Source organism: Emys orbicularis, chromosome 8, assembly GCF_028017835.1.
Source record: "Emys orbicularis isolate rEmyOrb1 chromosome 8, rEmyOrb1.hap1, whole genome shotgun sequence".
Lineage (NCBI taxonomy): Eukaryota > Metazoa > Chordata > Testudines > Emydidae > Emys > Emys orbicularis.
Genome location: NC_088690.1, coordinates 10,601,356 through 10,618,139, shown reverse-complemented (window position 1 = coordinate 10,618,139; position 16,784 = coordinate 10,601,356). Strand labels below are relative to the sequence as shown.

At 39.4% G+C, this 16,784-nt stretch overlaps 2 protein-coding genes across 3 annotated transcripts in view; one reads left to right on the top strand and one right to left on the bottom strand.

The window, feature by feature from the left end:
- Positions 1-1,296, top strand: part of NRDC (nardilysin convertase) — a 43,423-nt gene extending 42,127 nt beyond the window's left edge. Inside the window, exons 30-31 of the mRNA XM_065410155.1 lie at positions 404-493; positions 1,080-1,296. Coding sequence (XP_065266227.1) covers positions 404-493; positions 1,080-1,277 — 288 coding nt within the window. The 3' untranslated portion in view covers positions 1,278-1,296. The remainder of the gene's footprint in view (positions 1-403; positions 494-1,079) is intronic.
- Positions 1,297-2,873: 1,577 nt separating this feature from the next.
- OSBPL9 (oxysterol binding protein like 9) overlaps positions 2,874-16,784 on the bottom strand; it is a 126,140-nt gene continuing 112,229 nt past the window's right edge. For both annotated transcript variants that reach the window (XM_065408795.1, XM_065408796.1), the window contains 13 exons: positions 12,796-12,955; positions 11,725-11,837; positions 11,229-11,347; positions 9,686-9,771; positions 9,242-9,416; positions 7,964-8,048; positions 7,565-7,675; positions 7,067-7,130; positions 6,824-6,964; positions 4,899-4,977; positions 4,288-4,379; positions 3,790-3,925; positions 2,874-3,602 (listed from right to left, as the gene is read on the bottom strand). In XM_065408795.1, the coding sequence (XP_065264867.1) occupies positions 3,528-3,602; positions 3,790-3,925; positions 4,288-4,379; positions 4,899-4,977; positions 6,824-6,964; positions 7,067-7,130; positions 7,565-7,675; positions 7,964-8,048; positions 9,242-9,416; positions 9,686-9,771; positions 11,229-11,347; positions 11,725-11,837; positions 12,796-12,955 (1,436 nt within the window). In that variant the 3' untranslated portion in view covers positions 2,874-3,527. The remainder of the gene's footprint in view (positions 3,603-3,789; positions 3,926-4,287; positions 4,380-4,898; positions 4,978-6,823; positions 6,965-7,066; positions 7,131-7,564; positions 7,676-7,963; positions 8,049-9,241; positions 9,417-9,685; positions 9,772-11,228; positions 11,348-11,724; positions 11,838-12,795; positions 12,956-16,784) is intronic.

Sequence of the window (16,784 nt, the reverse complement as noted above, 5' to 3'; positions counted from 1 at the left end):
ATAGAAGTTTTAACCTCTTCGTAGCAGGTGCTTTAAATCACAAAACAGTACCAATTCAAACAAATGTTTGTTAGGTTGTATACACACAATAGCCACAGGGGGGCCCTGATCCTTGAGGGCCCTAGAGTTTTATGAGCTGTGAAAGTATTGTGCTAAGGAGTGAGCTCCAGGCAGAAATTAATGTTGACACTTAAAACAGATTGTTGCTGTAAGTTTCCACAATCTCTGAAAATAAAGTTTGTTGCAACTCCACTTAAACATCTGTTAGTGTTTCCACCACAAACTGTTGCTTTCAGGGCTTATAAATTTGGCTGCAAATAATTGCTGTTTAAATGTTGGGAATTAGAGTGCTTTTGAGATATTAGTGTTTAGCAGTTTGAAAAGTGTGCTCTTGCGTTTTTAGATTGAAGCTCTGAAATCCCTTACGAAAGCAGACCTGGTGGACTGGTTCCAAGCTCATCGAGGCAGTGAGAGCAAAGTGCTCAGCGTACATGTGAGTATGCAGTTCTAGATTCTTAAATTAATGGAGAAATCCTATCTCCTAGACCTGGAAGGGACCTTGAAAGGTCATCGAGTCCAGCCCCCTGCCTTCACTAGCAGGACCAAGTTCTGATTTTGCCCCAGATCCTTAAGTGGCCCCCTCAAGGATTGGACTCACAACCCTGGGTTTAGCAGGCCAATGCTCAAACCACTGAGCTATCTCCCCCCCCCAGTAAGATTCCTTCTGATCACTTATTCTTTTCCAAGCTCTATATTTAAATTTGGCTTGCACCATGTCTTGTCTTCTTTTTAGAAAGCCTTACAACCACAACTACAGTCTAAAAATGGTGTTAACTAGTTTAAATTCATGTAACTACCTTAAATGCATCTCAGGAGAGAATAATTCAGAATACAGTAATTTATGCTTAACACTGAGCTCTGAAAATTGTAGGGGGAAAATCACTACCTGTGTTTAGTCTTCTACTAGCTTATCAAGCTTCCATGGGGGAGATAATTGAAAAACTATTTTAAATGAATGGGTCTTGAAGCATTCATCTTCCTGTTTTCTTGATGATAAAATCTGGCCTTTGGCTTTTCAGGTGGTTGGATTTGGAAAACATGAAGGGGATGCAGAAGTACCAGCTGTCTCTGATGTTCAGAATTCCTCATGTGGTGAAATACCTCAGCTAACTTTCTTACCTCCTTCCTCCTTGATGACTAACACCACTTCCATCAAGGACATCAAAGCTTATACATCAGCTCTGAATGTTCTCCCTTACCATAAAATATTAAAATAAATGTGTCATTTTGCCCTGCAGTGGTGTGTAATTTAAATTATTTAGTCTCAAACTAATGTGCAAGATCATTCCTTAGTTTTAAAAACTAAGGAATCTTACTCCTTCCCCTCTTGTGAAAGCTGGAACAAAGAAAATATTCCTGATCTAAAACAATTGCCTATTCTTAAATATTCTTTCTAATAGAATAAAGGCAAGAGGGACAAGAAGTTATTTTCTGTAACTGCATGGTGTTACGTCCTCATAATTTACACAAAGCATTAGTTTAAAAGTTTACAGATGCTTCAGCGAACTGTGCAATAATTACTGAAAGAATTGGTTAGTTTTCAGTAGATACCTACAATGCATACTCCTATAACAAATGTTTATTTTCTATCCAGGCCACTGTATATTATAAGACAGTCTTATCACCTTTTTTCAGATCTATTACTGCTGTGTGTAGTGAATGGGCCACTTAAGTGTTAATTTATAACTACCTCAAATGCAAGGCTTAGCTCAAATCGTAAACACAGGTATTTAAATTTCATCATTAGCATTAACTGAGTAGTTGCTGATTTCCCCCCCCCCCCTTCTACTAAAGCATTAAATAGGGTTGTAGTCTGGCTGTATGCTAATTTATCAATTGTAGGATTAACAGTTGTCTGGTCTAAATGCCACTTTATCACATCCTTAGCCCTAAGCTACTGATAGACAGTAAAGTGAATTTTATTTATTGATGCTTGTGAAAATTCAGACTAATCAGTTGGAAATTAATTTTTGTTCTGGGGAAGACAAAGTAATCACTTGTTACCACCCCTGCAGTGATGAGAGAGGGGAAGGAAAAGCATCTCCTTTCTCCACCAGAGGGATGTAGGTAGGACAAACAAGGCAATGGACAGAGGCTAAGGCTCCACAAGCAGCAAAAGAGAAGCCTCCAGAATCAAATCAAGTGGCAGGGGAAATCCAAGACAAGTAATACAAAATATTACTTCTCCTTCACAGAAGAGCTGCCCTTGTTGTGCTGAGGGAGTGGTCCCTTCTAGCAGCTGCTGTGTTAGATTTCTAGTAACTTTCAAGCCTTTATACAAGTCTACAAAGATGTCTAGTAGTACAGTATGACTACACAAATTAATTCAGGAGGGGATAAATCTGACTAGATTCTATACACCACCAGAATAATCATTTTGAGTGAGTTCATCACTATCTTATTTAATGTTTCCTCAAAGCTTAAACACTGTTCAACCCATACAGTTAGCAAAATTTTGAGAGCATATCTGGCTAGTGGGAAGCAAGGCCAGGGCCAGCTTCCAGAAAAGTTCCTGTTACAGGTCTTGGGAATGCCCCTGTGTACTCTAGAGCATGGACATATGGTGAGAACACTGATACACAATTTTTTCACTGATGCTAGGTAAAACTTTCAAAAGCACTTTACATGACAAGCTACAAAGTGCTTATATAACTTTTGAAATGGGATTTAGGTGCTTTAGAAAAGTGTACTGGATTTTTAAGTGATACTAATTTTTCACATACTGAACATCTGGAAAGTAATTTTTTTCATCATAGCACAGTTTCAAAACAGTCTTGCTGTAAAAGGTTTTTATGAAATAAATACAAATCCATAAGTTTGAAAAATCTATTTTATGAAGCTTTAAGATACACTGAGTATTTCAATTGTAGTCTATGGTTACATTTTAATTTCTAAAATAAAAAAATTATTTTGGGTGAGACACAAATGCCAAAAGGTTTGATTTTTATCATACAGGTGGCAGATAACATTTATGTAGATTTCTAATAAACTGTCCAATCAAAGGAATCTTCATATTTACACATCAAAAATGTTAACTGGATTTAATTAAGTGAAGTCTTGCATTTTTATATATATATTTATATATGTAGACCCCCAGAATATTATGCAAATGATACCAACTATGTCCTTTACAGTGGTTATACCAAGTGTACGCTTCCCATGACTTAGGCCCAGGTTTCATTGATGCTTCTGAAGCATGGGTGAGGGTTCAGCCATCATGTCTTTGAAGCTTGAATACACAATCTGAATGGTAAAGTCCAAAGCTACTCTGTGACTGTCAAATAGTTAAGACATTTCCTGCTTTAAGTGTTCATCAGCATTATTAAATCCAGTATCCCTGAGATAGGAACCACTGTAACTGGAGGAGACAGGATCTCCAAAATAAAGTACTTGATAGTCATAAATTTATCTTGTAGTTGTAAAATTCACTAAGCCAAGACCTGAATGTTTTAGGTTTTTATAACCACTTAATGTTTAGTGGCAGCAAGTCGTTTCAATAGTGGCTCATCATAAACCCAACATTCTCCATCTTCATGGAATAACTAGAAGAAAATAAGTAAATGTAAGTTTTTTGGAAAAGAATGAGGCAGAACACAGGTCAGGGTGCTGGAACAATTTTTTACAGTGGGGGTGCTGATAATGGAAACCATATATTTGGTGTGTGTTGTTACTACTTCAGTTTAAAGGATAAAAGCCTTTCAGATTTACATTATTTGAATAAAAGCTCACCCTTGTTTCCCATGATGTCTCTTTCTCCTTTCTGGCTCTAGCTTCAGCTCTTTGTCTTTCTTCCAGTCTGTGCTTTGCATCTGTGGCTGCATCAATGTCTCTGATTTTTAAGTTGTAAGTTACATCTTTCCATAGGCTAAAGAAATAGAGGCTATTATTTTCAGATGTTGATCTAGGGGAGGAAGCAGTGCTACTAGGCTATAGAAACATTTTTACTGAATCTTATCACTGTAAATAAATCTGGAAAGCCTTTAACATGTTGCTACAACTAAATCAAGAAAGAATTCTGAGGTCCAAGTTCAGGTTCATTTGTACTTATTTGGGAAACACTTTAATTTAGCACCTGAACTATCAGCTATAGCCCCACAGTGCTGATTAGTATGTATAGTTTGGGTAAATTTAACTCCGTTTTAACAGAAGTTCTATTTCAAAAAAAAAATCCTCAGACATATGAACAAGATAAGAAGCTTTCAACTGTCACTTTAATGAAGCTCTTACCAGCGGGATTCATATTCCTCTTGGTCTTCCAGTTTCTTTACCTTCTTCTTAACTGTAGGCATTTTCTTGGTATCTATAAAGACTACACTCTCCTAAAGAGAGAAAGTTATTCTGCTGTTAATGTGTTTAAAAATAAAGAAACAATTAAAGTGTAGGCTACGCTGTGTTCATACAATACATTTCCTGGCAAAGGACCGATAAAGATCTGTTTCTTGCTTTAAGTTTTTCTTATAGATTTCTGTAGCAAAAGCCTACAGCCTTCAGCTACCCTCAGAGCAATTTTAATCCAGTGTGAAAAAAATTATTCAACACCTATGAACTTTCAGGCAGCTTCACAGGAGCATTCGCCCTGTGCTTTTAACATCTTAACTACTGCTGTAAAGGAGTTTCAGGTGCTCCACTCTTCCTTTACCAGATCCTTAGTTTTGACCTAAAGCCATCATTTACAAAAAGCAGGAGTGAAACTTTTACAGTAGTCCCTTAGCATACAAAGTCAGTATTTTCCATCCAGAAATACATACAAAATGCAATGGCATATTCGGATTTGCCAGCAACACAAATATCTGAACACACTGTTTCTGATAGAGTAAAAACAAGACAAGTTGCTTTACCCCTGTTGCATATTTTGCATACATGACACCATTCCATTCCCCTTCAATCGAGCAGAAGGATTTCTTGTCATTAGGAGAACTAAATGAAAGAAAAAGTAAAATAGTTAAGTTCGTTATTGCACTACAAACCCCCCTCTCAGGATCAGGTCCTTCTTGTCCTAGGTACTATACATATAAATAGTAAGGCAGTGCTTGAAGTAAAGAATAGAAAGTGTCAATAGAGATGGGAGAAGTACAGTATTATCTCCATTTTACAAATGGGAAAAATGGGAGAGAAGTGATTTTTTTTGAGTGTAACTGCATTGGTGCAAACTCTTAGATCGGCTGAGCCAGTGTAAAACAGGTTTTGATCCGGAGCAGTGTCTCTACTCCACTGCACATTACCCTAATCTAGACATGCCCTACATTACTAAATTCAATTCACAAAGCTAAAACAAAAAGTTTGTGGAAAACTAGTAACACAGGGCAGGATTTTCAGAGGCTGAAGATTGAGTGAATGTGTCCAAATCCCACTGAAATGCAATGAGATTCGGTTGTCTAACGCTTTTAGGCCTACCATATGAAAACCCCAGACAGCCTGAAAGTACAGCTAAGAGAACAGGATGCATTAATATACAAGTTGCCATAAACAGTCAAACTAGCAATCTAATGTACAGCCCTTTGTCAGCCTCCCTCTGTCCCCTTAATTATTTGTATTACAGTAAAGTCCCCAGTCAGGATTGCGGCCCCCATGATGCTAGGTCAGGGGTGGGCAAACAGCCCGGGGGCCACATCCGGCCCTTCAGACGTTTTAATCTGGCCCTCGAGCTCCCGCCAAGGAGCGGGGTCTAGGGCTTGCCCTGCTCTGCGTGGCTCCCAGAAGCAGCGGCATGTCCCCCCTCCAGCTCCTACGCTTAGAGTCAGCCAGGGGGCTCCACATGCTACCCCCGCCCCAACTGCTGGCCCCACAGCTCCCGTTGGCCAGGAACCACGGCCAATGGGAGCTGCAGGAGCAGCGCCTGCCAACGGGGCAGCACACAGAGCCGCCTGGCTGCCTCTACGCGTAGGAGCCAGAGGGGGGACATGCTGCTGCTTCCAGGAGCTGCTTGAGGTAAGCGCCACCCAGAGCCTGCACCCCTAGCCCTGATCCCTCTGAGCCCCTCGGTCACCCCCCTGCACCCCCATCCCAGAGCCCGCACCCCCCAGTCCGGAGCCCCCTCCCACACCCTGAACTCATTTCTGGGCCCACCCCAGCCCCGCCATATAATTTCCATACCTAGATGTGGCCCTTGGGCCAAAAAGTTTGCCCACCACTGTGCTAGGTGCTGATTTAACACTAAGTAAAAGAATGCCTGTATTGAAGAGTTTACAATCTAATTTAAGATGATGCAACAAGTGCGTATGACAAATAGGGGAAGGAAAAATGAAAGTATTAGTGACCTGATCATGTGCACAGACAGTCTATACAAGCAGCTTGAATTTAACTACAAATCAATGTTTTATTAGACTCCCTGTACAGAGGCCCAGGGTGAAACGGAGACGCTATTCTACGCCAGCAACATTATAGAAAAGATCTTTTAGGAGTGGAACTAAAGCATAATCGTTTCTATAATAAAGGTTTTGCTGCTAGGTATGTAAAATATAATTAAATATTTTGGTATATGGGCAGGATCCGTCTATTCCTGCAAAAGGAGTCAGGAACATTTTTGCAGTAGGGCATGATAGATCCAGGTTCAAGCAGCTTTCCTTACATCCTAATGCACATCATCTGACTTGATATGCCCAGACTAATCTGGTGGCCCACAACTGGGAACAATGACCTGGATACAATCTTTTACTATAGTTGGAGATATTGAGTACAGCCCTCTAAATTACTCTTTCTATGACAAAACAATTGTGAGCATTTACACAAATGGAGCAAGACTGAAAGAGAAAAAAAAGCTTACAAAATTTCAGCTGTAACTCTATGCTTCTTTCCTCCATAGAAAGGTTTTGTGTGGAAGACGATGTTAGCATTGTAGCCTGTTTTTGAGCAACTAATACTGCATTCTCCACCCAGTTCTATCCATGGCACTGTGAGAATAGATCTGCAATGATAAACAATTGCACTTTTCAAAAACTTAAAAGAAACAGGTGCTCAGTGCCATCTCAAACATTTTTAAAGACAAAGAGGTATAGCATTTACTTGCCTTCCATAACCATTGGGGAAAGTCAAAATATAGTGCTCATCATAATCTAGGCATGTCACACAACCTGTCAGAAAGAAAAAATTACCACTGTACTAATAATCAGCAGCACTTGTAGAGGACATTTCATATAGAAATCTCAAAGCACTTGACAAACTAAGTATTACAAAAATAAAGAGGATAAAGGCCTGATTTTCAGAGGGGCCGAGCACCGGTAATTCCTACTGCTGTCAATGGGAGGTGTGGACATTCAGCACCTCTGAAAAGTGGCTCACTCAGGGACAAGCTGAGTCCGTGATGCATTGGAAATGGATCCTGGGTCTCAAGCCACTGACAAGACTGCTTCAGCAGCTACTCGGTCAAGTCATCGGTAATTTTATTGAGAATGAGTAATACATTGCAAGAAGTTTGTAGAAATTGCTTTTTCTACACAATGAAAATTGAGCATTAAGAAACTGTTAGCTCAAGAGTTTACCTTTTAAACTACATACACACACTTACCTTGCCCTATATTATGAACACCAATAGACATCCCCAAGAATTTTGACTTGGTCCAGATGTGAGCATTGAATTGTATTCTCTTGCTAAAACACTCGGCATAAAACGCTGAAACTTAAGAAGAAAAAAAAGTAAGAATACAACAAGACATTTACAATAATTAGAAGCAATTTTTACATTCAAATAAATTACAAGATATTGCAGGGGAGGTGAAAGGGGTGAAGAGAAAGAGCGAGACTGCAATTTACTTCCCAGAAAAATGGTCTAAGGAGAGAAAAATTTCAGATTGAAAATTCATTGCTAAACAGAAAACGTTAATTCAAGGTCAAACCTTAAAAACTCACTTCACTGTTAATCAGTTCCTGTCCAATAGTATAAAACTCCAGTGGCATAGCAACTTACTTGGAGGGTGGTGAGAGACCTGCTCTGCTACAAACGTCACACTGTTTTTGGTAACCCAAGGAATTGGTCCCTCTGAAACAGGCTCCTGCAAATAAGTTAAGAGTTGCCTTCATTTGACATGGTACATACAGTTTTCAAAAATATCTGAGACATGGTCCATTGAAGTAGCTTCTAATGAGAACTATCCATCACTTAACACAATTTTAGAATCTTAACATGGTGCAGCTTCAATATAGTTGTCGGTTTGCTGGTTTGAAGAGGAAAGGTATGAACCCACTGATGCTGGGCCTTTTGGAGAACATCCCAATTTCCAGAATCAATTTGATTATAGATACATATATAGTGTTTGGAAGGTGCTCAGGGATTACAGTGATGGCTCACAAATATCTAGGATAGATGACTTCTGAGTTCACACCTTGCTATCTAAACCCCCTATGATACATTTTATACCTTCCAGGCTGGGGAAGTCTGGGTGAGCTAGGAGGATCTGAGAAGCTGGCACTCCTGGAACCTGAGATGCTGCATTTTAAACTGCTGCAGCCTTTCCTCTAGTAGCAGAAGGGTGTCTTGCTGCCTTTGGTACATGCACACAGCTGACACATCAGAATGCTTCAGGCTGCGCTTCCCCAGCTTGCCCAGACTTTGACTGGACAACAGAGCTGGTCTTTCTGTTTGTGACCAGAGGAGTGCTGCAGTTCGTGGCCTTTATCTGACAGCCATGTCTGAGCACTCTGCAGGAGGAAGAAAGAGTTGCAGAACTGGATTTCTGACCATCTCTTTCCCTGTCATTTAATCTCAGGATCTAGATCTTTGGAAAGATTTTAAAATATGAAATGCTCTAGCCTTCAAAATCATAAGTAAGATTTCTAAGAGGAAAATGAATCCAGTTTAGGGTCAAAGGTCTGACTCCAAGTGGTAAAGAGGAAACCCTGTTAAGGCTGCTGATCTAGACTGCAAGTGACTAGAAAAATGACTAAATCTGCAGTTCTTAAGACCAAGGAATGTATCCTTGGGACTGGACGGAATTAACACAGAATACTTTCTGCATGTCAAAGGATTCTTAAGAAATTAACTACTGAAATTACATATTGTTTGTAAAATAACACACAATTGAGAAGTCTGCCCTAAAAAGGAGGGTGGGGAAACTTCCATTAGGAAAAGAATCACAATATTTTACATGGTTTGCCCCCGGTACAAACCCCATGCCATTCTACTCAGAGATTAGAGGAATTAGCAGCACACATTTTAAGCAGTAAAGAACACCACCACAAAACTAACCATATTATCTTCATTTTCCGCATTTGGCAATATCCAATGACACCGGAAAATCTCGCCCAAAATGGGATTGTAAGGCTTTTTAGCAACAGATCCTTTCCTTCCCGCATGAAAAGCTGAGAGGTACCATCTAACCACTTGAACCATTCGGTCCTTTGGATCCTTTTGGTCACTAATACTAGAGGAGGGGAAAAGTATCATTACTAAACACTAAAGTAAGCCACTGCTGTTTGAAAGAGTAAAACATAAAATTAACACTCGTGTTTTTTAATTTAAACTCAGATTGAGAAGAGCTTTTTGAAAAACGAAAGGCAGATTAGATGGTATATAGATGCACTTTTCATAGTTTGGATAAAGATCAAACAGTCTTCAAAACAGTAAGCATATACTCTTGAAACTGCACAAGGCAATATCAGAACTGATTAATACTGTACTTAAATCAAATACCTCACAAATAAGTCCGGATGTGCAAAAAAGTCAGCATACATTTCCAAAAGTGATCTTCTTTCCAGAATAAAAGTTGGGAGAACCACCTGAAGAAAGAACAATACCTCAAAACTCTTAGAACGCTAGTATTTTAGTATCTAGAGAACGCCAACTCCACAGTATTGACATATTGCTAAAAACCCATCAGGTTCAGGGAACTAGAGAAGGGAATTAAAGATGAACCAACATTAATTACTTACTGAGCAATAAAGGTAACTAAAGTTATGTAGAAAAAGAAATAAAAGCAAAACAGACCTCTACATATCACTAGTAAATGGAGATTGTTGTTAACAACACTATCTTACATATATGCAGACAGTTCACATTTAAAGGGTAATTGCATACATTTATCATACGGCCTCTACAAAAATTTAAATATATGATCCAAAAACATACTGTGAAGCTCAAATCTGTGCCATGAAACTACTGCCATATTAACAAAAGCATTTGAGGATAAACTGCTTCTCTACTCCACTCCCGTGCTGTGATTTGTGAGACAGGAAATCATGGATTATTTAAGCATCTAGCCACACATTTGGTGTTACGTAGAGTTGGTTGGAAAACTTCAATTGAAAAGTTTGTCAGAATTTGCTGATTCACTGAAATCAAATCCTTTCACAGAAACAGATTCTAAAGGAATTTCCAACAGAACTCAGGCAGGTTTCTATCCGAAAACTGCCTGATTTCCTGCCAGTTTGTCCACTGGCACCTCAGCTGCTTACTAAGATAGGAGCCTCACAACTTTGCAGCCAGTTCTCCCAGACTCCCCTTCAGCCAGACAAGCAAGCTGTTGAGGATCTTGACTTCCTGGCACACTGTCAGGGAGCCAGGGCGCCTGGAAGCCAGCTCTCCCAGGGCTTGTGAGCTACTGAGGACTCAGAGGTACCCAGGTCCTCAGCAGTCCTCCTGGCAGGCTGCCATGATGCCACAGACTGAAAAAGTTCTGGACATAATTCTTGTCAGTTTCACAGTTGCCTAAAACTGAACAGCAGTGGTGAAACTGATCAAACACTTGTTAATTTGACAAGGACACCTTGATCTTGTGCATCTCTGCTTTGGGGTATGAGGACAAGAGGAGGCAGGAGGAAAGGTACTGCCTCTACAGATCTTCCTTCTCTTATCCCAACTCCATGGGTAGTTTAGGGGATCCCAAATGATCTAGGGGATCAGAATGAGCAAATGATCACTTTCGCTGGTAAATTGCTTCCCCAGCTCATGGGATTTAGTAATTCAATTAGTGTTGTCAGCATTAAACTTATCCACTTTCCCACCTCTACATTGAGACAGATCCACTAAAGGAATAGCACAAAAAGAGTAATCTATAGGGAGGCTGAAACAGTTAAAACTTATCAGAACAACAAATATATAGTTGCAATAGTATCAGAAGTGTAATATCCTAATAAACACCCTCATTCATTAAAAGCCTCACCCAACACAATATTGTAGCAATATTCCATTTACACAGCATTCAGATTTTTCATGAAGTACTGCCTTTGAGTCTTACCTTTGTTAGATCCATTCCTAGTCTAACCTGTGATAAAAGATGCATAATAACACTCTTATGTTCTTCCACTGACTCTCCTTCACCATCATCATCTCTATCATCAAGAGGATCAAAGAGATCTAAAAAAGAAGTCCACTCTGCTCATTATGTTTCTTAAAATATCCCCCCCAAAAAATACAATATTCAAAATAGAACTTACATCAATAAGTCCTAACAGAGCACATATTTTATTTAACATACAGATGAATTTTCTTTATTGTTTCATTGAATAAAGCCTTGTTGAAAAATACAGAGATCACAAAAAATATTTTAGGATTTAACCATATAAATAAAAAGAAACTTTCACAAGTGCTGAAACATTCACCTACTCTTAAGATTATGACAGAGACTGAACCCTCTTTTTTGCAAAAACAAGCTATTAGAAACTTTGTATTAAGCACTACAATAAATATACCTGGATTCCTACTGAAGAAAAGAGGCAATGCAATTCTCTTACCAGCATCATTTGTCCCATTCGACATGGAAGAATTAAGGGATTCTGTGGTGTCTGGGCGTTTCAAACTACTTCCTGTGCTGCTGCGAGTCAGGACTGCTGCAGATCCTGAGGAGCTACAGAAAGGCATCAAGTTCTCATGATTCAGAGCATTTATTTCAGGGCAAAATATTAGGATTTAACTAAATTAAACATTTACATGGGGGCTGATTACTCGAGAAGTGCATTTATGGAGAAATTACAAGACACTGGAATATTCAGAAGCTAGAATGGTATATGCAGCTTCACATAATATAATACTTCGATCAGAATGTAGCCTAATGATTGGGTAAAATCTCCAAAGTGGGACTCAGAATGAAACCCATACAAAAATTCTAAATGCACACACAAAAGGGATAGTTTCAAATACATTTATTATTTCTCAAAGGTGAATAGCAATAATTTAAAAAAGTTAGTTTACTCTCAAAATTCCCCAAATGGCAAGAGTAAATGGAAACAGAAATTATTAAAATTTTTTAAAAAAGATGGAGGTGTTAGGAAAGGAAGGACATTGGTTATCTACCAATTGCTGCAATACACCTCAGGTTGGGCATTTAACCAGTCCAAAAATAACTTGTCAATTAACAAGTCAAATATTGGTCAAATGTAAAAAATGGTCAAATATTTTAAAGCATTAATTTATTAGAACAGTAACAAAAAAGAGTAAGACCTTATGGTCTCAAATAGACTTAGCCTTAAATACTCATACCTAATGGGAAAAAAAAAAAAACGTAACAGTTCTTTTAACTCAGAAAAATGCAAAAGACAATCAAATTAACTTCTAAAAAATGAAAGAAGGCAAGCCACAGGCTACATCAGGGCAGGGCATTCTTGCTGGAACATTTGTCAGTGATCAAATAATAGTCAATCAATTGACTAGTCCACTGACCAGCTTACCAAACCTAAACACACCATGAACCCATTATTAGGAAACACATCCAGGGTTTCAGGATTACTCCCAAACACCCACACAGATAGCTTCTTACACTTCTAGAAACTCTGTTCAATAAGGCTCTGTGTTCTTTCACTACTTACTCAATGCATCGCTTTGGGGAAGAACTGTTCTGATAGAATTCATCAGCATCATAGAACTCATCTTCACTGCTGGAGTAAGAAAAATCTGGAACTGTATTTGGAGACAGATTGACGTGGCTCGGAGAGGTTAAACTGCTGCTGGGTGCCGACTGCCCACTTCCTATGAAATTAAAGAAATCTGAGCTTTGAAAAAGCTTTATTGATTTTTAAACCAGCCATTTCTAATCTACTAACCGGATTAATCAAGTTGATTAAGACATTAGCAGAGTTTAGAAACTAGGAGAATCTATAAAATTAAGAATCAATATCAGTCAGGTACACGTGTAATTTCACACAACAGGTAATACAAAATACGTTACCAGGAATGACTAATGAGGTAGAGTACAAGGCCAAAATTTTCCAAAACTGTGTGCCTGAAGTTAGAATGGGTAGCCTCCTAAATAAACGAGGCCTACTTGTCAGAGGTGGTAACAACATACAGCTCCTAAAGAAATCTCAATGAAGTTTATGGGAAATGCAGGTGCTCAACATCTTTTAAAAAAATCAGGTCACATTTATTTAGGAGCCTAAATATGGATTTGGGAGCCCAACTTTAGGCACTGACATTCCTAATAAAAGATAAGAAAACAGATGCTTGCCGAGACAAAGAACAGCCAACGTAAAAATAGCCACATATGTAGGGGCTACCTAGCCTTCTGTTCTTAAAATGTTTTTAGGTTACCAAAAATGATCAGACCTGCAATTTTATTATAAAATTCAAAGTAACAAAAAACACTGTCACAGGCAGTTGATGACACAGAGTTAGGATGGAAATACTTTCTTTGCAGTGGGTGAAGGCAATTGTCTAGTCACTTCTATTGTTACAATCCTAGAATCTTGGGCCTGGTCTACATTACAAAATTAGGTCAATGTAAGTCCCCTTGTGTTGACCTAGTTGTGTGTTGACACTTAAATTAGTCTCCCGGGATGTAAGCCCTCCGTTAAACCAACACAAGAGCACCACTTCCTAAGCGCGAATGTACACACTGCATTACCTAGGTCAACCCTAGCAGTCCTCGAGAAGCTGTCCCACAATGCCAGACACTGACAGCTCTGGTCACAATTGTGAACTCCACTGTCCAGAGGTCATGGAGAACAGGAGCCCCCAGTCCCCTCTTTAAAACCTTGCAAATTTTTGAAATGCCTTTTCCTGATTGTCCACCTGGGCAAGCCACCTAGGCAGCTCTCCACTGTCACGTGCAACTGCCCAGCTGAACGTGCTGGCTACACGCTCCAGACATGCTCTGGCTTAGAGTAGACGAGAGATATTGGATCTCCTGGGCCTGTGGGGAGAAGAGACTGGGCAAGCACAGCTATGGACCAGTTGTAGCAACATGGACATCTATGAGGAGATTGCACAGGGGATGCAGAAGGGGATCAGCAGCAGTAACACATGAAAGTAAAAGAACTGTGACAGGCATAGCAGGCGGCCAGGGAGGCCAACAACTGATCCAGTGCTGAGCTGCAGACCTCCCACTTTTACAAAGATCTGTATGCCAAACTTGCTGGAGACCCCACCCCCACCTCACACACCACTGTGGATACCTCTGAGGAGCCTGAGTCACAGAATCCTGCCATGAACAGTGAGGAGGTGGTGGAGGAGGAAGAGGATGGGGACATGGGGCAAAGGGGTCCAGATATGCCGCAAGCCGGGACCTGTTTGAGTCTCCATCGCACTCCACTTAATCCCATGATGCAGGGGAAGGAACATCAGATAAGTGTGTAAATTTATTTTGCATTACAGTGAGGGAAGGACACAGCTATAGACTTTTCATTAATTGTACACCTGGAAGATCATAACAGAGTCTAACCAGCACGAAAATAGTGTCTCACTAATTTCTTAAAAAACTTTTGGAACATCTCAGTAAAGTAAAGTAGTGGATAAAAGAGAACGAGATCATATAATTTATTTAAGACTTCTCAAAAACCTTTGACCTTTATCTCACAAACAGGCTACTAAGAAAGGTAAGTAGTCATGGGGTAAAAGGCAGCATACTCTCATGGATCAAAAACTGGCTAGAAGATAGAAAAAAAGAAGGATTAAATAGTCAATTCTGACCAGGGCAAAATGTTACATCAGTTGCCTCAAGGTTCTGTTGTCAGTCCAGGGCTGTTTAATTTATTTATTAATGAGCTGGGGAGAGAGGCGAGTAGTGAGAAAGCAACATTTGCAGATGACAGTTACTCTGAGTAGTCAGGACCAATGAAGACTGCGAGGAACTTCAAGACCCAGAGTGAATGGGCAACACAATGACAAATGAAATTCAGCGTCAACAAATGAAAGCAATACACACTGGAGGGAAACATTTAAAACTACTTGTACACCTTAGAAGGTTCTAAATTAATCAGGTAAATCTATCATATCAAGAAGAGGACCCAAGAGTCAGTGTAGATAGCTCAGTAAAGACCGCTACTCAATGCATAGTTGTGGTCAAAAAAGCAACAGTACATTAGAGCTTGCATAAGGAATGAAATCATGAATAATACAGAGAATATTATAATATACTTCAACAGTTCAGCCTCATCTGAAATACTATTTCATCTGAAAAAGGATATTGCAAAAGTAAAGGGATTTCAGAAAATGGCAACGAGAATGATCAAGGGCCTGGAAAAACTCTCATATAAAGTAAGATTGAAAAGATTGGGATTGTTTACATTATAAAAGAGATGACTAAGAGGGGACATAAGAGTTTATAGAAGGTAGATACCTAACTTTGTTCCCTTTGTCTCATAACAAGGGGCATTCAATTAAATTAAAAAGGTGGAAAATTCAAAACCAATAAAAATACTTTTTATATAACACACAAAACTGTGGAACTCTCTGCCACATTAAGTATCTGAGGCCAAGAATTTAAGATTAAAATAGAAATTGTATATTTGTATTGATAAAGAGTAATTCACCACAACAAAAAGTTTGTGAAGGGGGGATATCAAACCTCGTACTTCAGTGTTTAAGCCTCTCTCTACTGGGGATCAGGCTGAGACCTAATGTGGGGGACAGATCTGCGTAGTGCTGGGTTCTAATACCTTCCTCTGAAGCAAATGGTGCTAGCCACTATTAAGAGTCTAGACTAGACAGGCCTCATGTCTGATCCAACAAGGCAATTCCTATGTTCTTCCCATTTTGGGGGATCATATTAGAGACAAAAGGGAGAAGTATAAGGGGGACAACAGAGGGAAAAGAGGAGGTGGTGGGGGGGAAGAGGACTGGATATTAGTCAGCTTTTAAACCTCTAAAAATAAAAAAGTTCCATTTCCCCAGGAAGTCAGTGATAGCATGGAAATTCACCTAACCACATACCACCACCCCAAATTTAAAAGCCTAATTGGGCATTCCTACAAGACCATAATTCCTTTTTTGAACTAAAAAGTGAACACTAGTGCAATTTTTAAAAACCCTTATGGCCAGCTGTTGGCATTGTTGATATTATAAATGTGAATTAGGCTGTATTTTTAAGTGCTAGCTGACTGTGGTTCTGACCCTGCCTTCAATCCTTCAAACACACAGAATAGATGGTTTTAGGTTCTTGGGCTCACAATATCAGTGCTGCAAAATTCCAGAGATTCCGTTACATCGAAGGTCTAAAATAAAGTAATGAAGCACAACTGTTAATTAAGGCAGCACTATTTACTGAGCAGAAATACACTACTTGTCTGAAAACTATTTTTTGACTACCACAGATGCACCACATTTTCCTGTCTCTCTAATATGCTAGATGGGGCTACTATAAGGTGGGTGCATAACTGGCTGGATAACCGTACTCAGAGAGTTGTTATTAATGGTTCCCAATCCTGCTGGAAAGGCATAACGAGTGGGGTTCCGCAGGGGTCTGTTTTGGGACCGGCTCTGTTCAATATCTTCATTAACGACTTAGATATTGGCATAGAAAGTACGCTTATTAAGTTTGCGGATGATACCAAACTGGGAGGGATTGCAACTGCTTTGGAGG